At 46.5% G+C, this 22,477-nt stretch overlaps 1 protein-coding gene across 6 annotated transcripts; it reads left to right on the top strand.

The window, feature by feature from the left end:
- The first annotated feature begins 16,503 nt into the window (after positions 1–16,503).
- Positions 16,504–22,000, top strand: Fbxo27 (F-box protein 27). Of its 6 annotated transcripts, none has more exons than XR_010048629.1 (7): positions 16,505–16,828; positions 17,199–17,310; positions 17,747–18,159; positions 18,526–18,637; positions 18,719–18,814; positions 19,614–19,734; positions 20,172–20,307. XR_010048629.1 is itself a non-coding variant. In XM_063252722.1 (7 exons), the coding sequence occupies exons 2-7, from the start codon at positions 17,219–17,221 to the stop codon at positions 21,282–21,284; spliced, it is 993 nt and encodes a 330-aa protein (XP_063108792.1). In that variant the 5' UTR covers positions 16,517–16,658; positions 17,199–17,218; the 3' UTR covers positions 21,285–22,000. The 6 variants fall into 6 exon arrangements, 5 of the variants coding, with proteins under 5 accessions (XP_063108797.1, XP_063108792.1, XP_063108794.1 ...); XM_063252722.1 differs by lacking the exon at positions 19,614–19,734 and adding an exon at positions 21,141–22,000 and having other exon boundaries at positions 16,517–16,658; XM_063252727.1 differs by lacking the exon at positions 20,172–20,307 and having other exon boundaries at positions 16,504–16,828; positions 19,536–19,674.
- Positions 22,001–22,477: the final 477 nt, after the last annotated feature.

Here is a 22,477-nt window from a genome sequence, read left to right as displayed (position 1 = left end):
GCTTTTGTCCTTGTATTTGTCCCTGTATTCCCTCTTGCATGGTGGCCCACCCTCAGGGCATAGTATGTACTTATTTTCCTGCTTTTACTTGGCCAAACTCAGAGCCTCTTTCTTTTCCTTTGCTGTCAATTCTTTGCTCAGGACAGAAAAAAACCTAAAAACCGCCTCCAGCAGGAACTCCCTCAAATCAGGTAATACCCCCACACCATGGATGCTCCCTGGCATCTTATTTTGAATATTCTGGGTGCACAGTCCTTGGAGAGGAGGCCCCTGCTTCCTTGCCTCCTTGACCCACCCAGTTATTTCCTCCCAAGCCCGCTCCATCTTTCCCATCCTGATGGCACAGTGTTATTCCCATCATTTTAGATTTTGCCTTGCTGGGGTTAAAACCCAGCACCACAGGCAGGCAGCGTGCTCCTGGCCCAACTTTGGCCCAGTGTGTTGATCTTTAAAGCCTGTTATTTTTTATGTTTCATCTTGAAAACCAGCTCTGACCACACTTCCCTTAAGGCCTGATTACTCACTAGTGCACTTTTGGTAGGAGGAGCCCTCTCAGGCACAGAGAAGGTATGGGTTTGGTGGTTCTTTGGTTTTGCGCTGTGGATGGCTTCCCCATGGACAGGGAACTGAAGGCCTGATATGAAGATGCTCTGAGTCCCTTTCTGTTTTGGGAAGCAGCTCTGAGTGAGACAGAAGCTCCCAGGCTGAATCTCCCTGGGGAAGGGCTGATTACCACGGGCTCCCACTCGCCCAGGGATGGTGGCACTGAGCTTGCCTTGTGGAGTCGGCCTCTTGCTAATGTCTCCCCTACCTGTGGAGAGTGCGGAGTCCTCCACCCACTCCCTACAGAAAGGCCCCGGCCGGCTCTGCTGCTCTTCCTGAAATCAAGCTGCAGACCTGTGCACGTACCCAGAGGGAAGTGGGCTCTGAAGAAGATGGGCACAGGGCAGCTGGGAGGGTGCAGCTTCTGACTCCAGTCACCCAGAGGCCTCGGCAAACTGGACCTGCAGGATTGTCTCCAGTTTCCTACCCAATCCTCCAGCATCAAATACTTGTGTTTTCATCCTGCCACATAGGGGCAAAACTCCCCTTGCCACATAGCTTTCGTCACGTAAGCCTGGCACAGCCAAAGCCCTTGATTTCTGGCCAGAAAGTTCTCATGCCACCTTCGCTACCTTGAAAGGAAATTTTGGATAATAAAAGTTACCTTCATATTTTGTTTGTTTTGTTTTGCTTTTGACTGCCTGGGGATTCAACCCAGTGCCTTCACAATGAGTTATACCTCAAGCCTTTTTTTTCTTCATGTATTTGTTTAATTTTGAGACACATCTTGCTATACTGCTAAATTTCCAAGACTGGGCTCAAACTTGTGATCTTCTTGTCTCAGCCTCTCAGAGTACTAGGATTACAGACACACACCATTGCACCTGGGTCAAATAGTTCCTAAAATGGTAATAAAATGTCCTATCTACAGGTAATAGGGAAGTAAGAGGAGAGAAATGTACAATTCAAAGGGTACGTAGACCAACATTTATGGGATACTTGGCTTGATTCTGCTGAGTCAGGCTGCCTGGGGGAGTATGTTACAAATGTGGACCTGAGATTCCAAATCATACCCTAGAATATTTGACCTTCCACATGGGCTCCTTGAACTGTCAGCTCCACAAGACCCACAGCAGGTACTCAGAGATGAAGTGCTTCTCTAGTTTTCTGCACTGGAGGATATATTCAGCTGTTTTCCGCTACTATAACAAAATGCCCCAGGATGGGAACATTTACTTAAAAAAATCTTTTTGGCTCACAGTGCAGGAGGTTCAAAGTCAGAAGCCTACATCTGTGATAATCTTCTTTCCGACAGAGCCCCAGGTTGGCCTACAACAACAGATGGCAGAAGACAAGCAGCGAGCATATGTGTGCCTCTTCTCTCTTCCCTGAAGTCACCAGTATAATCACAAGGGCTCCATTTTTATTCTCAAGCACGTCCCAAAAATCTCACCTCTGACACCGTAATCAGGTTAAATTTCTACCCTTTTTGTACTGTACATTGGAGGTTACATTTCAACATACTGATAAACCAAAAAACTCTTGAAACAGAGGTATCTATGAAATAGGGTTTATTGAGGCTTTGTGGATGCCTCAATACAGAAATATCATATTGATGTTAGGATAAGGTTCTGCGGCCCCCAGCAGCAAGGCTAGGTAGCAGCTGGAAAAAAATGTCCATTGGATCTCAAAAGCCAACCTATTTATTAATGAATCCTTGGGAAGCTGGGTGTGGTAATTCACTCTTGTAATGCCAGCACTCAGGATACCTGTGAGTTCAAGGCCAATCTAATCTCTATAGCCAGATTGTGTTGCAAACACCAAAAAAACTAAACCTCAGAATGGATGACAAATATTTACACTGAGCCTACAATGGCTATAGACACAGGGGTTAGGATTCCACAAAGTGAGGAGAGCTTTGACATGGGAAGAAAAATCAAATTTCTCTGGATTATTTGGAGTTGTCCACAAGATGTGGTGATCCCAGGAGCCCATGGTAGGATGACTTAAGGTCTCAGCATACATTCTAGAACGTGAATCACTCTTTTGCTCTTTTCAGTACTTTTTAAAAGATTAACCTCCCCCACTTCTCCTCCCTTCCATACTCTGGCCTTTTGTAATGAAATTTAAGACAGCGCAGATCTTTTCTATTATCAGTTTGAACCCTTGGGGAACACACTCAAACCATGAACAGTTAGTAAAATCCCAAGGAAAGCCAACAACAATCTTCTCTGATTATTTATTCTTGAGAAACTCCCAAAGGCCCCCACCTCCGATACCATAGGTTAAATTTCCACCCTCTTAATACCATACAGTGAGGACTAAATTTCAACACACCAGTAAAGCAAAAACTCTTGAAACAGAAATATCTCTGAAATAAAAAGTGAGTAAGTTCTTTATGCCATCCAGGTCTCCGAGGAAACCCTCGAGACCTGCTAGATCCGGGTCCTGAGAGGCAGGGCTGGGATTCCATGCCTCAGGCAGAAGTCAGGTGTAGGCCATCCTGTTAAAACCCGCCTGAGTTCGTGCAAGAAGTCAGGTGCAGGGCTTTGGGACCTGTTCTGCGCATGTGACCTGGGATCTTGTGATTAACAGGTCATGCCTACTTCTCTGCCATCTTTGCCACACCCTAATCTCTTATCGCCTATCTCCCTGCCCCCTAAGAGACACGTATCCCCGTAATTCTTTATGAGGTGCCGAAGGGAATGGAGGTCTCCGTCTTCTGAAGGTGCGGTAGACTCTGTCTACTGCAGACTGTGTGCTCTCCAAATGCCTTGGGGTCCTGTGGCTCACTGGCTGAGAGGAAGAAAGAGAAACCTGTCAGATCATAACAGAAAAAAGTGTTATTGACCACTGGGCCACCTGTTTAACAAGGAAATAAACTTTACTCTTCACCCGAATATAAGGGCAATTCAGATTTCCACGCTTCCTCTGATAGCACTGAAGTCTTGCTTTTTGAAGCTCACAGGAGTCGCTTTCCCCTTTTGAGTGATCTCGTTCTTCAGACAGTTCAGGCGGGACTGCCTTTATCCTAGAAAGATGAATCCAGTTACCTGTCTCTGCCACACTTGCTGCATGGGTGTGGCAAGGGTCACTGAGAAGGAGCCTCCTTTTGAGGGAAGACGGGAGCCCCATCAGTTATGTGTAAAGGGCATCAAAGAGACACGTCCGAGGTCTCCTTGGGAAATCGAAAAGCTGAGAGGGAGGCAAAAGGGGCAGCTTTACAGACTCTTGAGACTCTAGCCTTGGCCGGGGATATAGCTCAGTGGCACAGCACCTGCCTGGCAAGTGAGAGGTCCTGAGTTCAATTGCTGACACCAAATAAAATAAAAAAAACTCTAACCATATTTACAGTTCCTGAGGAACCATTAAAACCAGTCTGTACTATCTAGGAAGATAAATGGACCTCAGGACAAGGAGGAATTAAATGGGACTGGTGGTATATAGAAAACAAACCAGTCCTTCCTAGGAACAGTGGAAGGCTATAAAAACACTTTGTGATTTCTTCCATGTTGCAGGTGATGCAACATTGGAAATAAACGGTAGCTGAAGTTTTCAGAGGACTAGGATTAGTGGCGCGCCACCTGTGATGCAGTCAGGGGTTGCAAGGACAATAGCATACAGGACACAAAATTTATAGTATTTATAATGATCATTCAAGGAGTCAAATACAAAGAAAGTGCAGGAAATCTGTCCACAACACTACAGACATAGAAAATCCAGCTCAAGAGTCTGGATCCCATAGCAATAACCTGCACGAGTTCAGCTGAAGACCCAGAGCCTGTGACAATGGCCCATGCAAGTCTATCCCATGGGTCTGCACTGGGTAGGCCCAAAGGTCAGTGGTAGAAGCTAAAAAGTCTATGCCTTTGGGGTGAAGGATCTGTGCCAGCAGGCTGAGGGTTGTGTAATGGAGCCAAGAAGTGACATTCAAATTAAGGATCAGAGCTTCCTGAAAAATGCCATAGCTATCCTTAGCAACAGTGAGATCCTGAGCTCCTCCGATGGCAGCAGCCAAGGAGTTTATATCGGGAAGTCAGAGTGATAAACATCTGGAGATTAAACAGCACACATCTTCCCATCCAGGCCAGAAAGTGGTGCTCAAAGTAAGGACCAGGACTCCCCCAGGTGAACTGCAGCCATCCTCAGCAACAAGGTCCCAGGCTCTTCTGAAGATAACAGCTAAATTAGGATAGGGATTTAGCCCAGCAGCATAAGTGACTGCCTGGCAAGTGTGAGGTCGTGAGTTTGATCCGCAGCACCAAAACAAAACAAAAAAAACCCAGCCGAGTTCATATCAATATCAGGGGAGCCAGCAGGACACTCTCTTCCAGGAAAACCAATGGCTCCCAACAACCACAGTTAGGAGAACCCACAACACTACTGTTCCTCTCCAGGTCTCCTGTTTATACTAGCAATAGTCCTGCCTGAGAAGATGGCTGCCTCGAGGAGCTGTAGAATTCACTGGTTGTGCTTTATGGATGACTGAAAAGCTTCTGCCATCAGTGACCTACACCTCCCAGGTTCTGGAGGGGCAGTCATTGATGCCCTGCCTGCTTGTGTAGATCTGGGGGATCACCTGTTCTCAAGGGTGGCTAACTTCTGGAGCTGCAGGTATCAAAAAAATAGTAGGCTTAATAGTAGTGCAAGTTTTTATAATAGCTCAGGGGTGTCTAAAAACATGGCCTGATACTCAGCGAGCCATTTTCCTGCTAACCGCAGGTAACCTTTAGTTTCCAGAATAGCTCTGACCTAAGGGAAAGTCAAGGCTTCTCATCTCTGTCCTGGGTTTGCTATGTAACTCCTTCTGTTAGCACAGCTGCAAAGACTTCTGATTAGGGGTTCGGTTGTATAGTCAACTATGGCTACAGATCCAAAGGAGGGTTTTCTAGTGGAGTAAATAAAAAACAGAACGAAGTCATTGAATTGGCTTACCCGAGATAGGTAAGATTACCCAGGCTTCCTCACGGGAGGCAGCAGTGTCCATGGACAGGGGCATGGCAGGTTTCCCTGGGCCTTTTCAAAGTGAACGAGGCTTTGGCTGACCCAGCCCTTCTGCAGGAGCATGGACACTCAAACCTCTCAGAGCAGGCGCCGGCAGAAGCCTGATGCAGTCTTGTACCCACTGTCCCAACCTCCCACACCTGAAACAGCAACCTTTTCTCTGATTGCTCCTGGGTTTTTCCTGGAAAACATGAGTGGGTTTAAAGCATTGCCAACCCCAACAGCTACAATCTTCACGTTTCTCTTTTGTTCCTCTTCTGAGTCTTGACTGTTGAGCACAGTAAAAGCCGTGTCCAGCATTTGAACTGTAAGTGGCTGTGGGCCCATTTCAAGTTTTTGGAGCTTACACTAAACACCCCACAGGTGCTTCTTCTGCCCTGGAAGATGGATCTAAATTGGTATATTTATGAAAGACTCAGCACACCTCTTTATCTCCCTGGTAGGAGCGGCTAGTGTAACAGCCATCATTTGTAGTTCTCCACTGGTATTACAGTTCCAGTTTTGCTCTGTTGAAGGGAAAATAGTCTCTCTTGGGTTTCTTTCCCCTTCTGAAGCACATTGTTCAGTTGCATAGTTCCTAGCCTCTTGTAGATCTGCAACAGAAAAAGGGGCCCAGTTTATCAGCCTGGGGACTACAAGGAGGTGGCGAAAGACCTTCGTATCCTCAAAGGAATCAGAGAGATGCACATTCCTGGGAAAGACAAATGGGGTTTCGGGAGGGGGTCATATAGAGTGCCTTTCTCCCCCTGGGGGCCGTTCTTAACATCAGAGTTCCTGAGCATCCCTTTGGTAGAGTCACAAAAGCCTCACATCAGGCATCTCATTTCACCTTGCCTGATTTAAGTGGAAACACTGTAACTAGAGAATAGTCCCCAAGTCTAAAGCCCCACCCCATTCCCATCTCTTGTCACTTCCCAGCTCATACTGAACCTGAACCATATTGCAACAGTAGATAAGCTGTTCCTGTTTTAGATTGTCAGGGTCAACTTTTTCCCACATCCTTAGTGGCAAAGTCGATGAAATTTTGTGGTGGTGAGGTCCCAGGGGTTTCCCACTGGCTCAGCTTGGAGTTTAGAGAGGAGACAACTAGATCTTGACTCCTTAAGATGACGTCCTACGGGGCTGGGAATGTAGCTCAGTGGCACAGCGCCTGCCTGGCAAGTACAAGGTCCTGAGTTCAATTCCCAGTACAAAAAAAAAGATGGCCTCCCAATGTGGAAGGACACCCAAAGGCCCCAGAGTGTCCTTTGTGGGTCCCTAACATAGGCTAGACAGGTGTCTTTGAGCAATGTTAGCATTATTAAGCACAAAAGGATCCCCCTACACACAAACACACACACCTCCACATTTGGACACATTGACTCATTAGGGAGGAGGGGGCCAGACCCCTTGTGCCCCTTGATGGTTCCACTGGTGTTTTCAGTCCCTGATGACTCTACTTAGAATGGCGCCACTGGAAAAGGGTCTCCTGCATTTACTCCAGTGGTAAAAACCCTAAGAACAGGAGTGGTGCTGCTTTCCTGTACTTAAGCGTCTCTTGAATTAAATTTTAAATGCTATTTATTTGTTCTGGTTGGGTCACTGGGCACAGGTTTTAAATTAACTGCCCTTAAACAAGGAACGCATCCAGCCAGGAAACTGTAGCCTCAGTTAGAACTTAAAACAAGGAGGAGGTGAGTCAGCTAAAGCCAGCTCCAGCATGCCTTCCTGGCCACTGTCCCATCCCTGCAAAAGTCTGTGGTGTTTCCTTTTGTTTGTTTGTTTGTTTTTAAATGATTAATTAATTTACTTTGGCTTTTTTGAGACAGGGTCTCACTATGCAGTTCAGGCTGAACTTGAACTCCCTTTGTAGCCTAGGCTGGCCTCAAACTTGTGGCAATCCTCCTGCCTCAGCCTCCCAAATGCTGGGCTTACAGGTGTGCGCCATCATGTCTAGTTTATAGTGTTTCCTTTTATGTTGTTGAGGTAGGGTCTCACTATGAAGTTCAGGCTGGCCTTGAGCACACTTTATAGCCCAGTCTGGTTTTGAACTCACAAATATCCTCCTGCCTCAGCCTCCTGAGTGTTGGGATTATAGGCACGCACCACTACACCCAGTTTAGTGTTTCCTTTTTCCCTCTTCATTCAGACTACATTTAGTGTTTCCTTTTAAGACAGACAGACTTATGTCTTCCATGCAGGGAAGAGCCACTGTGCCTGGTTAAAATAATTCAAAAGGAAATGAGTTCCTTCCTCTTGTTCTCCAAAATCAGAGGCTTAGCTTGTAAGGCCAGTTAGTTAAAAAAGAAAAGATAGCAGCAGTTTACATAAACCCTTGTCTAGCTGCATGGTTCCATGCAGGCTGTAACCCTGTTTTTGGTGCCACCCAGGATGGGGCACCTCTAATCTCAGCATCACACCTTCAACTAGGTTAATTTCCAAAATAAGGTTAGCAAATAAATGCACAGATGACAAGACATGCCACAAGAAAGAAAGGAAGAAAGAAAAAAGTCTATTGCAGCTGGAAGAAAAACAAAAGCCATCTCATTTCCTTTCCCCAGCCCCACAGCCAGAGAAGCAGTAAACAACTCTGCGCAGCATACGAAAGTCCCCTGAATTCCCTGCCTAGGAGACAGAGTGAGGAGAGAAAAGATTTAAAGCCACTGTGATGTTTCAGGAAAAAACCCAAAAAGGGCACCCGTCGGCTGTACCTGATCTCCTGGTTGGTTTGCCAAATAACGTCACCCATTAGCTCTTAAAAGGAGCTTGCCAGGTAAACCTTACCAGGTTTTGTGCTGCTGACATCACCTTCTGGAATTGGGTTCCAGGTTCTTCTCATCTTGAAGAAAGAATTGAATGAAATGATCAAAAATAAATGCATAAACAAATAAATCATAAAAAGTAACAAAGTTTATTTGAAAAAAGTAAAGCGAAGAAAGTAAGAAAATGGCTCCCTAGAGCATCTTGAGCAGAATGAAAGAGGGAAAAGCAAGAGAAGAGGACACAGGAGGTCTTCCGGCATCCGCGTACTTTTATGGCACCGGAATCCCGATGTAACTTCTGCCTCCGGGTCCTGAGCGGAGATGCTGGCATCCCATGCCTGGGCTGATGTTAGGTCTAGTCCAGTCCTGTTGAAAACCTGCTGGAGTTTTTGGGAGAAATCCACGTGCAGGGCCTTGGGAACTGTTCTGTGCGTGTTCCAGGATCTTGTAAAGCACGGGTCATACCTACGTCCCCAGCCAGCTTCCCCGCATCCTGGTCTCCCATGTTGCTCCCACCTGAGCAACCCTGAGAATGCACGGATGTAGAATAATAATAGGACCTGGGATGATTCTTGAGGTGGGATAGCCCTGTGTACCTGTGGCTCCCAAATGGCATGTGCCATCACAGGACACCAAAATGCCGCCTCCTTTTCCCTAATGGCGGCCAGGTACTTTGTGTGCTCTCTCCAGGGAGCCATCTCTGGATAATCATTACATTCTACATGGTAAGGAGGTAGGATCAAAGAAATAAATCTAGGTAACAAGGAGTCATGGAAGGTGATAACTTCAAAATTATACTTTTAAAGGGGAAAAAACTGTACCTGCTAGGCATAAAACTTATTCACATATTTCTTCTGTCCAGAAAATTATTTTCTGAAAATGTTAAAGATGACTTCCGGGAGAACATGGCGGACAGATAACAGCAACTACCGGAGGCTCTCTGAAAAACTAGGCTCAGAAGCCAGATATGGTGCGGACTAAAGAGACATAAGCAGGTGGAGTTATGCTCTGCTGACTCAGGAACGAACTCGGCTGAGAGAAACCAACTTGGAATGCAGTCCTGGTGCTAAAACAGGAACAGAAAAGTCTCGCTGCTGAGGCTGGACCCTGCGCCATTGGAAGCCGCGATTTGGGTTTCCCGCCACGCAGTGGCTGGCTGCCTCTACATCGGCTCGGCAAGGAGAGAGACACGCGGAAACTCTGAGAACGGGAGTCTGCGAACGGAGTCGAAAACAGGACGGGCAGGGAGGCATGTTCTGACTTGTGGCGAGGTGAGTGAGAGAAACTGACACTCCACCACAGTTTGACTCCAGTGGACTTTCTGGGCCCGAGCAGTCCTGCGGGAGCAGGGCGCTGTGGTGACTCCAGCCACACATTCCCCTCTCGGGCGGGATTGGTAAAAAGTGCCTGGCCTGCGTGATGCTGCCGGCGGACCCCGTAGGCTGGCCCAAACCAGATCCCAGCGCCTGACGAGGCCGGGAGGGGCGGGCCCCTTGTAGGCTGCCTGGTGCGCAGCGGTGAGTGGGAACACCTAACCGGCGCAATTCGATCAGGCTGTGGCTGACAGGGAGAGAAGCTGGGCCTCTCATATAAGCTTGCATATATAAGGAACAGAGAATATGGGAAGAGGCAGCAACAAGAAAGGCTCCTCGGCCCCCAATTCTGAGAAACAGGCAATAGCGGACACCGCACCAATACACATAAAGCACCATATAGAGAGCCTCATAGACCAATTCAGGAATGAAGTTATCAACGACCTGAAGCTAGAAGTATGCAGAATAGTTAGAGAAATGCTAAGCACCACCCAAGAAAAAACAGATGGTGGAATGGAAGAACAGAAAAAGAGGGGAGAATTGTTTGATGGAGAAAACAGGGAAAGCATAGAATACGTGAAGCAGGTTCAAAGGGACTACCAAGAAACTAAGAAGTCTATTGAAGACTGGCATAACAGCTTGAAAGAAACTAAGGACAGACTATCTGAACTGGAGGGCAGAATTGTAATATGGGAGAATGAAATGAAAAACTTCTTAAAAATAACAAAGAAACAAACAGCAATAATACAAAGACAAGAAGATGATAAGAGGATCCATAACTTAAGGATTAAGAACATAAAAGAAGAAGTAGGGACACAAACAAGTGAACTACAAAAGCTACTTACAGAAATAATCCAGGAGAATTTTCCTAATTTAGCAAAAGGTAAAGATACTCAGATGTATGAGGCATACAGGACCCCAGCTACCTACAACCCAAACAGAGCAACACCCAGGCATATCATAATAAAAATTCCAGAAATTCAATACAAGAACAGAATATTAAAAGCTGTCAGAGACAAGAAACAGACCACTTACAAGGGAGCACCCATCAGAATTACAGCAGATTTCTCTGCACAAACCATCAAATCACGAAGAGCGTGGGGGGAAATAATTCAAGCTTTGAAAGATAATAATCTCCAGCCAAGATTGAGATATCCTGCACAACTGTCCCTGGAAATTGATGGAAAAATAAGGTGCTTCCAGGATAAAGAGGAACTGGGGGAATTTGCAACCACCAATTCAACTCTACAGAGAGTATTGCAGGATATTCTAAAAAAAGAAAAATACAAAGAATCCAGAAATAGTGGAGGCCACAACTAATGGAGCAGAGAACAAAGTGAAGAAGACAAACTGACAGCTACTGACAGAATAAGAGCTCAACAGAAATGAGGCAGAGAAGATTGGATGATAGGAACAGCTATTTTGGAGAAAATGACATCTTAATAGGTAATACTGATTTAGTATCATCTTGTTTTGAAGTCTCATCAAGCTTTTGTCCTTCTGTCTCCAATGGTCTAAATAGGTTGTATCTTACTGGATCTTATTATGTACGATAGTATAAGCAAAAACCTTTTAAAGACAAGGAGATTATACAGAAACCATTATTCATTTTCTGTTAGTCGATTCTAAATACTCTGTAATGCTGTCATTCTCTTAAATGGTTTTACATTGTTTTGATATACTTAATGCTACAATATACGAAGTTGTACTCAAGGATTTCAAGGAAAGAGACAATATGGTAACTACTTTTAGGTCAGGATTATCTGGTGGTGAAACACTATTCTGCTTAAATGGTTATGTTTTGATCTGTGCTGTTTCGTTGTTATGCCCTCTTTTATCTCAATCTCCACTCCATTATTTACTTTTTTAATACTTTTTAAAAAAATTTTATCCTTTTAATTAAAGGAAAAAAAATAACAGGATATATTATAGTAACCCACTTTGACTTTCCATTACCTCGATTTAAAGCCCTGTATTACTCTCACCATCTGGTTTTTAACTGATGTTCCCCTATTCTGTTTTGCTGGATAGTATCAGGTTCGAAAATTTAGGCATCAGCTGTGAAGATAATGAGATTCATTATAACGCCCATTCTCGTTGACTTTTATCTACTTTTGAAGACCTACAATGTCTCCAATGGTTTGGTTTTGTCGGTTTTGTTCTTTACTGTTTTGTTCAATTGTATTATAACTAATGGTATAGGCAATTCTATTAGAGATAGCGGGAGGCATTATGGTAACCATTGTTGATCACCTTGTATTATGTTTTCACATTATCTATTATGTCCACCCTTTTGACTTGACCGATTCTGTTCTGTTATGTCACATTTGGTTTTACTCTCTTCCAAAAAAGCAATAAGAACCGTGGGAGCAATGAAACCCAAAATGTGTAATAGTCATTGTACAAAAGAGAGGAAAAGAAAGTGCTCTAAACGATATAACTGCATGTATATTTAAGTGTATAAGATAGAAAATGATATCACAGAGTTTTATTGGATCATTGTACAGAACTGTTTGCAGTATCATTGATGGAATGTCCACTTTACAAGCTTTAATTTTGTGACTTGAACAATTATTTCTAAGATGACAATATGTAATCCATTAACTAGTAATTTCCTACTGTTCATTTTTTTTTCTGCAAATCTGTATAACTTGTACCCTTTCTCTGCTTTTTTTTTTCTTTTCTCCTTAAATAAAATTAAAAAAAAAAAAAAGAAAATGTTAAAGATGCAATAACCTGAGCTTTCCAGATAGCAGTGAAACTACAACCCACCCTGTGGCTGGGAGCGAGTCGGGTTCCCCTCTCTGCCTTGGGGAACTTCCCTGGACCCAGTCCAGTGACAGTGGGCCCTTCTGGAGTCCACTCACACGTGTTCTCTTTTCAGAATACAGCATGGCGTGTAATCCCACGAATTAACAAGGCTTGCCTCTGGCAAGCAGAGTCAGGAAATGGGAAAGGGGACTAAATTTGTATTGCCTGACATTTTGTCCTACTTGAATTTCCAAATTGTTTTTAAAAATCATTTTAGGGGCCAGGGATATAGCTCAGTGGTATAGATATCTGCCTGGCAAGTGCAAGATCCTGAATTTAATTCTGAGTACCAATAAATAAATAAATAAATATCTTTTTTGGTTTTTTGTTTTTGTTTTTTGAGACAGGGTCTTGCTATGTAGTTCAAGCTGGGCTTGAACTCATTATGTAGCCCAGGCTGATCTGGAACTCAAGGCAATATTCCTGTCTCAGCCTCTTGAGTGCTGAGGACACAGATGTGTGTCACCACGCTCAACTTTAAACCATTTTAAAAAGTCGTATATTTAAATTTGGCATTGTTGGGCTGGGGATTTAGCTCAGCGGCATAAGCACCTGCCTTGCAAGCAGGCAGTCGTGAGTTCGATCCCTGGTACCGATAAAAAGGAAAAAGACCAAAAATAAATAAATAAATAAATAAAAAATAAATTTGGCATTGCGGCTGATATCCACAATTCCAGGACTTAGGAGGCAGAGGCAGGAGGATTACTTTGACTTTAAGGCCATCCTGGTTTATATAGTGAGTTCAAGTTCTGTCTGAACCATACAGCAAGACCTTGTCTCAACCCCCCCCAGTTATATATTTGAGTCATGATATCCACTTACCAAAAATATTTCCACAGTTTGCACATTACATTAAAAATTACTATATTGTTCTGGGCACGGACACACATGCCTATAATCCCAAATAATCAGGAGACAAAAGGATCATAATCAATATATTTTTTAAAAATTATATATATATATATATATATATATATATATATATATATATATGTACCAGAGATCAAACTCATGACTTCATGCTTGCCAGGCAGGTGCTTATGCCACTGACCTAAATCCCCAGCCAAAATTACTATATTGTTATGGACAGAAAAGTGCAGTATCTGAGCATACTTTAAAATAATTTAGTAGCTGGGCACAGTGGTACATCCCTGTAATCCCAGCACCAGGGAGGCAGGAGGATCGTTTTGAGTTCAAGACCTACAAAGTGAGCTCAAAGCCAGCCTGAATTGCATAACAAGACTCTGTCTCAAAAAAAGAAAAGAAAGACAAAAATCATTTAGTAGACTTAAGTGAAATCAGTTGGACACACATGTTTATATACGACATTATTTTGCTGGTGTGTAATAGATGTTGGGAAATGGGAAGAAAATGTTTAAATGAGACAGGGAGCAAGGGAAGGGAGAGGGGGAAAGGAAAAAAGAGATGAAAAAAAGAATAGAAGGAAACACAAAACAAAAGCTTTCACGAATAAAAAAGGAAAGGGGTTGAGGGGAGAGGAGAACAAGAGGAAAAAAGAAGACACATCCTGGACAGGTACAAATTATGATTTATGTTATCATGAGGCATATCTAAAATGTACCAATAAAATTTTTAAAACACAGTTGGGTGTGGTGGTACATGCCTATAATCCTAGCACAGGGGAGGCTGAGGCAGGAGGATTGCTATAATTTTGAGGCCAGCCTGGGTTACATAGTGAGTTCAGGATCAGCCTGAATTACAGACCAAGATCCTGTCTCAATAAATAAGTAAATAAATAAATTCCAGTAGGAGCAGGTAGATGAAAGCTGAAAGGAAGCCAGATTAGCCAGGAGGTAACTGAGCAATTGTTCCTCCAATCGCTTCTCGGCTGTGTATCAGAAAATCTCAGTCGTAACTGTTTATTAAGAACATATTCAGAAGAAAGGAGGTCACTGGGTGAGTCAGCCCGCCTGCCGGAAGTCAGAGCCTCCCTCTGCTCTCCACCCACCAGCTCTACAGCCTCCTCATAGACACCTGACTCCCGCCTGTTCACTGTCAGCCGTGCAGTGTTCATGCCGCCCAACACCGAAGCGTCGACTCAAGGACAAAAAAGTGAAGAGCAGGAAAGGTTTGTTGAGAAAAAGCTCTTGACAGAATCGGGAGTAGGGGGTGGGAGTGGGGGGTTAGGGGAGTGGAAAGGGAGTTTCAGAGAGCCTCCTGGTCAAGGGTCTTTTATTTAGTTATTTAGTTAGTTACTTTTTGGCCTCTTTTTGAGACAGGGTCTCGCTATGCAGTTCAGGCTGGCCTCGAGCGCACTTTGTAGCCCAGGCTGGTCTCGATCTTGCAACGATCCTCCTGCCTCAGCCTCCTGAGTGTTGGGATTACAGACATGCATCACCCAGTTTAAGGGTATTTTATATAGCAAAGTCACAGGCTGTCTAGCTGAGGGTCAAACTACAGTCAACCTGTAGGATCACAAGTACAGATACTTAGCCAGTATTGACCCAGTAGGGAATCAAGGCACGTAGCAATGATACACCAGGGAACATTATTAACCTCAGCCTATCTGTAACGTCCAACTAAAAAGAATGAAGGAATTCCCCCACCACATGTCTGATGCCTCTCTGGCCCCACTGGACTGGGCAGTACTAACCACAGTACAGTCTCAGCTGCAGTTAATCTCCAGGGAGCCCCACAGGCCTGGCCATTGGGTCTCCACCTGGAGGCCTGGCTGTCTTCAGAGTCACCTCCAGCCACATTCTTTGTGTGTCTCTACCTTCCTAGAAGGCCCAATGCCTCTCAGACTACCAATTAAATTCTTTTTATTGTAACTGTCTATGATAGTTCCATTCCTCTCCCTTGTTGTGTTTTGTAACTTTGATAACTTTCTAACATTCCATGTAATTCATTTACATTGAGCCCTATTCATCATGGTTCATGTACTTTACAGTGTGTTCTAATGCTTATTCTCTAGTAAAACTATTTCATTCTTTTCCACACTTGTGGAGAGGAGTGGAGGGAGCAAGATGATTGATTGATTGATTGATTGATTGATTGCAGTACTGAGGATCAAACCCAGGGTCTTCACTTGTCAAGCAGGGACTGTGTGCTGAGCTATACCCCCAGCTCTACAGCCCCAGGCTTTTAAATTTATTTATTTATTTAGGTAGATATCCTAAATATAGATATAGATATAATTTAGATATAATTGCTAGGTTGCCCGGTGTTGTAGTCAGGGGTTATGAGGAGAACAATTAGAATTAGGACATGGGATTTATAATTTTATTTTATGATGGTCACCCAGAGTTAACTTAAGAAAGTGCAGGAAATCTGTCCACAACACTAAAGACATAGAATACTCAGCCAAGGACCTGAATCCCACAGCAATGTCCTACATGAGTCCAGATGAAGGCCTAGAGCCTACGACAATGCCTCCCCCAAGTCCAACTGGAGGTCTAGAGCCAATGAGAAGGACTCACGCCAGTCTCTTTTACTGATCTATGCTAAGAAGGCCCAAAGGTCAGCAATGGAAGCTAGAAAGTCTATGCCAGCTGGGTGAAGGAGCTGTGCTGGTAGGTTGAGGGTTCTACAGGAGAGCCCAGAAATCACACTCAAAACAAAGATCAGGACTGTCCTGAAAAGCACCACAGCCATCCTCAGTGACATGGAGGCCCTGAGCTCTTCGGACGATAAGCACAACTGAGTACATGCCAGGAAGCCTGCATGATGAGTTTCTCCTGGAGATTAAACAGTACACATCTTCCCCTCTGGAGCCAGGAAGTGATGCTTGATGTAAGGACCAGGGCTCCCCCAAAGTGAACCACAGCCACTCTCAACAACAAGGTCCAGAGCTCCTCCAATGACAATGGTCAAACTCCACTGGGAAAGCTAGTCATGACGAGCTCCTCCAGGTGAACGAATGGCTCAAACAGCAACTCATAGGAGAACCCACGCCTCTCTTCTCTTTCTCCATGTCTCTTTTTGTGCTGGCAACTTGCCTCAGGTGGAACATCTATGCTCAGCACCATGCTTATTTAATTCAGCTGGTGTTAAGTTTGACCACCAGTTTTTAATCCATAACACCCAGGCTGGGTTTAAATTTGACATCCTCCTGCCTTAGCTTCCCATAGTGTGGGGTTACCAGCATGGGCCACTGCACTCTGCAAAAAGTTCTATTTTTAATTGTTTTTGTGACATTAAACAGTTTGGTTTTGCCTACTGTTTATCACATCTCTCTGCACAGAGGCCAAGTTCCTAGTGGACAAGAATCTGTCATGGTCTACTGGTAGATATTTAATTTATTTATGTCTTTTTGAGACGGGTCTCACTATGCAGTGAAGACTGGCCTTAAATTCACTTTGTAGGTCAGGCTAGTCTCGAACTTGCAACGATCCTCCTGCCTCAGCCTCCCCAGGGCTGTGATTACAGACATGTTCGACCACGCCTGGCTTGTTGGTGGGTCTTTAAAATGATATATTATTTTTAATTTTATATTATATTTAAATTCATATTAAAAATTTTTTTGAACCAGGGAATCAAACTCATGACCACGCACTTGCCAGGCAGGCATTTATGCCACCAAGCTAAATCTCTGGCCCAATATATATTTTTATCAGGCAGAGCTGATAGTTTAAAATTGAGGATTCTAGTGTTAGAATGGCTGAGTTCAAATCCCAGTTCTTCCATCTATCAGTTGTATAACCATAAGCAAGTCAGTTGGCCTCTGCCATCTGGATTTTCTGGTCTGTAAAGTGGGGAAGGGACAGGGCCTCCGAAATGAGGCTGCTCCCCGGGCTTAAGAGGTGATAGGAGTATTTCCACTTAGTTTCCTAGACAAGGCCTCCGATGGATGGGAGTGGTGATTGCTCAGCGCCAGGTGCTTCACAGCGAGACCAAAGTGCTCGCCCAAAGTGTCCTGGGCCAGCAGAGACCAAGAGGCAAGGAGGTTTTATCCCTGTCTGCGGCGGGAAGGAGGTGGGGTCTGGAGAGACGGAAGGGACCAGACAGGAGGGAAGGAGCTGAGCCGCAGAGGCAACGGCGCAGAGGAGGAGGAGGAGGAGGAAGAGGGGGAGGAGGAAGAGGAGGAGGAGGAGGAAGAGGGGCCAGCGGGGCCAGCGGGTGAAGAGGTCCCAGCAGGGTGCGCGGGGAGACTGCAGGTGATCGGGGATCGGGGCGGGACGCCGAACGGCCAGGGGCCAGGGCCACGGCGCCGGAGTTAGAAGGAGGGGCTGATCGCGGGGACAGATCAGGGACTGGCCAGGCCGGGGGTGCGGAGGGGAGGGGGCGGCAGCCGGCTCCGGGGTCCGGCGGGCGGGGCACGGGAGGCGCGCGGAGGCTGCCGGGCCCTGACGCCTGCCCCCCCAACCCCCGTAGCCGCTGCCGCAGTCGCAGCCACGCCGCAGCTGGGCCTGGCCGGAGGACCATGGGCGCCTCGGCCTCCAAGGGCCGGGCCGCCCGGGTTCCCGCGCCGCAGTCGCAGCCCGCAGAGGGGCTGGATCTGAGCCGGCTGCCGCCCGAGCTCCTCCTGACTGTGCTGAGCCACGTGCCCCCGCGCGTGCTGCTCCGACGCTGCCGTCTCGTGTGCCGTGGCTGGCGGGCCCTGGTGGACGGCCAGGCCCTGTGGCTGCTGATCTTGGCCCAGGACCACAGCGCCACCGGCCGCGCCCTGCTGTCGCTCGTCCGCAGTTGCCTGCCCCCCGCCGGCGACACCAAGCCCTGCCCTCTCGGCCGCTTCTGCGAGCGCAGACCCATTGGACGAAACCTCATCTGCAACCCCTGCGGACAGGGTGTGGAGGCCGGGTGGGGTCAGATGGGCGGGACCCCACCGGGAGCTGCTCCGCTCGGGGACCCGCAGTCGGTGAAGGCGGGATCAGGAGAGGAGCCGGGGAGGCAGGGCCATGCGGGATCGGTGAGAGGCGGGGGTCACCAGAGCTGGGGGGCGGAGCCAACATGGGTAGGGTCCAATCGGGGAGCTGGTGGGAGGTGAGTGAGCTGGGCCGCAAGGGAGAAGGTGGAGGAAGTGGGGCGTGGCTAGAGGGGCAGAGTCAAATAAGGCCGAGGAGCGGAGCCAATCAGAGAGTGGAGGGGCGGGGCCGAGCTGCACTGGAGCCCAGGTGTGCTACTGGATCTTGAACACAAGTCTTGTTTGACAGAAGGCCTTCGGAAGTGGATGGTGCAGCACGGTGGAGATGGCTGGGTGGTGGAAAACAACATGACAACCGTGCCTGGGGCCCCTTCGCAGACCTGCTTTGTAGCCTCCTTCAGGTGAAAGCCTCTGCTCCCCAAGGGCCAGGTCTGTTGTTGAAAGACCTGCTTGTTCTCATTACCCTTCTCCCACCTTCCTAGTTGGTGTCGGAAGAAGCAGGTCTTGGATCTGGAGGAGGAGGGCCTATGGCCAGAACTGCTGGACAGTGGCAAGATTGAAATCCATGTCTCAGACTGGTAAGTATGTGACTGCATGTACAATGAACTTCGCAAGGATCACCTAATTTAGGCTTCCTAACAACCCCTTATAGAAGGTCAGGAAGATGAGGGGACCTAACCAGGATTACAATACTAGTACTTAGCAGAGAGGTACCTTGAACCCCTTTTATCATTTCAAAAGGGTATGGGGTGGGGGAGGCAGACAGCAGATTGGATCCATTATGGAGGTCTTGGACACACCTCGGTCTGTCTGAATGAGATGTCCCTTGCCTAGCAGGAGACAAAACACATAATGCAAACAGGTCTTGAATTCTGGAGCTAGACACTCCAGGTGCAACCCTTAAATCTGCAGTTTAAGAGCCTTAAGCAAACCAAGTGCTTTGTAAGTGAAATGACCCTTTTTTAACCTTGATCATGTGGAAGGATAGAGTCCAAACTCTAAATTTATTCAGAAGTTTATAGGAAACAGATCCAAAGAGAAGAGGTGACTTGCCCTGATCACATAGCCAGGGCAGGACCTCAGCAGCACGTAGTGGGGCTTTTTTTGGCTCCAGAGTCCTTAAATGGAGGTACATAAGGACTCTCCAGGGGCATGGGAACTAATTTTAAGGGCGCTAAATCCAAGATCCTCTACAACTATATGCGCCCTATGCTGAAATTAATCTGCTGTGGATCTCATCTGTGGTAGAAGTACCATGGTTCTCCTTTCTCATCTCTTTCTCTGGTCCCCCTTTTTCAGCTCATGGGGAAAAAGACCTGCATCATGGTATATTGTTCCCCCAATGTAAAACTAAAGGGGATCCAATTTGATTTTCAGCCACAACAAATTCACTCTTAAGACATCATAAAGCCTTCCCCATCCTAAGAGATGCATTTCCAATAAAACTCCTTAGTTTAATTGAGACCATCAGACTGTATGGCATATCTGTGCTCTTCTGGTAAGTGGTGGGCCATTTACTTATTTTTTTTTTTCTGTTTATTCTTTTTATCAGTACCGGGGACTGAACTCACAACCTCCTGCTTGCAAGGCAGGTGCTTATGCCGCTGAGCTAAATCCCCAGCCCAGGACCATTTACTTATAAGAACCCTAAATTCTTATAGATATCTCCCATGGAGTTTTCAAACTCCTGATGCCCAGGCCACACTGCATCCTCCTTAAATCTGAGTGTCTGAAGATGAAAGCCAAGTGTCAATGTCTGTGAAAAATTGAGAGCCAACTATAGGGTCAGAGACATGGTCCCCAAGGCTATCCTCACTTCTGTCATGGATGGCACGTTGGTGGAACTCTCAAAGCCTGATCTCTTATGAAGGGGAGGGGGACAGGCAGACACCCAAAGTGGCAAGTCCAGCCTGCAAGGTCTCATTCCTCCCACAGGTGGGGAGCCCGACATGACAGTGGCTGTAGGTATCGACTGCTTGTCCAACTTCTAGATGCCGGCCAGACTGTCCTAGATAAATTCTCTGCTGTGCCTGATCCCATTGAACAATGGAACAACAATGTCTGCTTTCAGGTGAGTCTCTGAGGAGAGGGCAGTGGTGGGAGGGGCCTGGATGATAGCTCTTGCTGTATAACAAGTCATCCCAAGACTTAGTGGCTTCAAGTCAGTAGCCAAGTGTGATGGATGCAATTCCAGCTACTTAAGAGGCTGAGGCAGGAGGATTGCAAGTTTGAGGCAAGCCTAGGCCACTTAGTGAGACCTGGTCTCAAAATGAAAAATAAATAAGATGAGAGAAGTGATGCTCACAGGTAGAACACCTCTGGGTTGAATGCCAGTACTGGGGGAATAAACACCACCTGCATTGATTTGAATAGCTCGCATGTCTACCAATGGGTAGAAAGGTCCTGGCCAAGCAGTCTGGCTTGTCTCTTTGTGTTCACACAGTGGCATTCAGGTGATGGCTGGAGTGGAAATGCAGGATAGTGTGTAGGGTAGCCTCGAGCAGCTGGTCAAATACCTGTGTCTCTATTTAGTCTCAAAGCTCTTCCGTGGGACCCCTGGACTTGGGCCAGGTGATTTTCTCACAGAATGGTGTCCTCAGGACAGTCAGCCTGCTTGTGTGGTGGCATAAAAGCTTCATTGCCTTTTCTAACCTTACCTTGGAAGTCACTTGGCAAAAGCTACTCACTTCTACCACATTCTTGGTGATAAGCACACCCACTCACATTCAAGAGGAGGGGAATGAGACCCCCCCTCTTAATGAGGAAGCAGGAAGGTTCTAGAACACATGCAATGCAGGTGACATGGCTGCCATCTTTGGAAAATGCCATCTTCCCTAAGCCCCTTCTCAGATGTGGAAGGGAGGACTGTGGTACTACAGGGACGACCCCTTCTTCTACCTACAGGTCACCCACGTCTTCTCCAACATCAAGATGGGTGTCCGTTTTGTGTCTTTTGAACACTGGGGCCAGGACACACAGTTCTGGGCTGGCCACTATGGAGCCCGAGTGACCAATTCTAGTGTGATTGTGCAAGTCAGCCAGCCCTAGTCAGGGGCACTCTTCTTGCAAGCCAGCCTGACTGTGCCTTCTCGGAGCTGGAGCCATTGGCTGGGACCCCTCACTGACCAAGTGTTTATGCCTCACTGGCACACTGGGAACAGTGTTCGGGCTCTGGAAACTACTGAAGGAAGGGGCTTCCATTGGATCTACCTGCTGCTACCGCTGCTGCTGCTGCTTTACTGGGGGGCAGTGCTCCACTTAGCCAAGATTCCACCCACTCCTCGGTGTGAGTGGGACATGCTGGTCCTGGAGAAGGAGTCTTACCCTCTCCTCCCTCCGTTCAACCCAAGCCTCTCTGCCCTAACCCCTCAGTTGGCCTTGTCTCCACCAGTTTCTGCTTCAGGAACTTTCCTGGTCCCTTCAGGGAAGTCTCCACTCACCTCTAAACTTAGATCTCATCCTTACAGCTACCAAGTTCTAGCTACCCTACGTAACGAGCTCCATCATCTGGGGCTCCCTAGCCGTCCTAGCTAGAACCTTGTCTTAAAGCTGAAGATAACTGGGTCACAAAAGAAACAAAGATGTGGAGATGAATCTGCCCCCAAGGACTGCTCTGAAAAATGAGGCCAAGCCCTGATCCCCAAGAACCTCTGTAATTGCACGATATTTAAAAATATTTTTTCATTTTGACTTTTTTTCAGAGAATATCAGTATCATGTGTCTAACTACTGATCGTATGTAATAAAGTTATTATTTTGCCAAAACTGCTTCAGACACTCAGTGCTCCTGCCTTGGTTACTCCTCGGTTCAGAGGAACAAGATGTCAAGGGAAAACTGCAGAAGACAGCAATTGCTAAGACTGACAGAGGGGACAGAAGAGTTGAAATAATATTGCCCACGGCCTGAGGAAATTACTGATGCAGACAGGATTGCCAGTCGGGGTCTCATGCATTTGGTGGATGTAGGTGGAGAAAAGGAGGTGTCAAGGTAACGCTGTACTCACAGCTTAATAGTTGTGAGGGTGACATGGAGCCATCTAAGGGCAGCACCTGGCCACCCGAAGATCACTGAAAGCTTCAGTGCTGGGGAAGGAAGGAGATGTTCAGGTCTCACCTGGTTTGGATGTGTTCTCCCTGTCTCCCTGATCTCAAGTGGGTCAGGCCCCCAGCCACACTTTCCCGCGTAGACGCTCCTCAGAACTGATGGTGAGGGAGCTGCATCCTGAAAAACCCATCACACAC

The sequence above is a fragment of the Cavia porcellus genome, unplaced genomic scaffold (genome assembly GCF_034190915.1).
Source record: "Cavia porcellus strain 051 isolate PalLab524CR breed Dunkin Hartley unplaced genomic scaffold, mCavPor4.1 scaffold_7, whole genome shotgun sequence".
In the NCBI taxonomy this organism is placed as follows: domain Eukaryota; kingdom Metazoa; phylum Chordata; class Mammalia; order Rodentia; family Caviidae; genus Cavia; species Cavia porcellus.
This window is presented reverse-complemented; position numbering and strand designations above follow the sequence as displayed.

What these genes read in the sequence shown, in the direction of transcription:
- Fbxo27 (XM_063252722.1), top strand. Translation starts at nt 17,219, where the DNA reads ATGGATGGGAGTGGTGATTGCTCAGCGCCAGGTGCTTCACAGCGAGAC. An exon ending in GGGCCAGCAGAGACCAAGAG is followed by an intron (nt 17,311 to 17,746) that starts GCAAGGAGGTTT and finishes CAACCCCCGTAG; the next exon opens with CCGCTGCCGCAGTCGCAGCC. An exon ending in CTGCAACCCCTGCGGACAGG is followed by an intron (nt 18,160 to 18,525) that starts GTGTGGAGGCCG and finishes CTTGTTTGACAG; the next exon opens with AAGGCCTTCGGAAGTGGATG.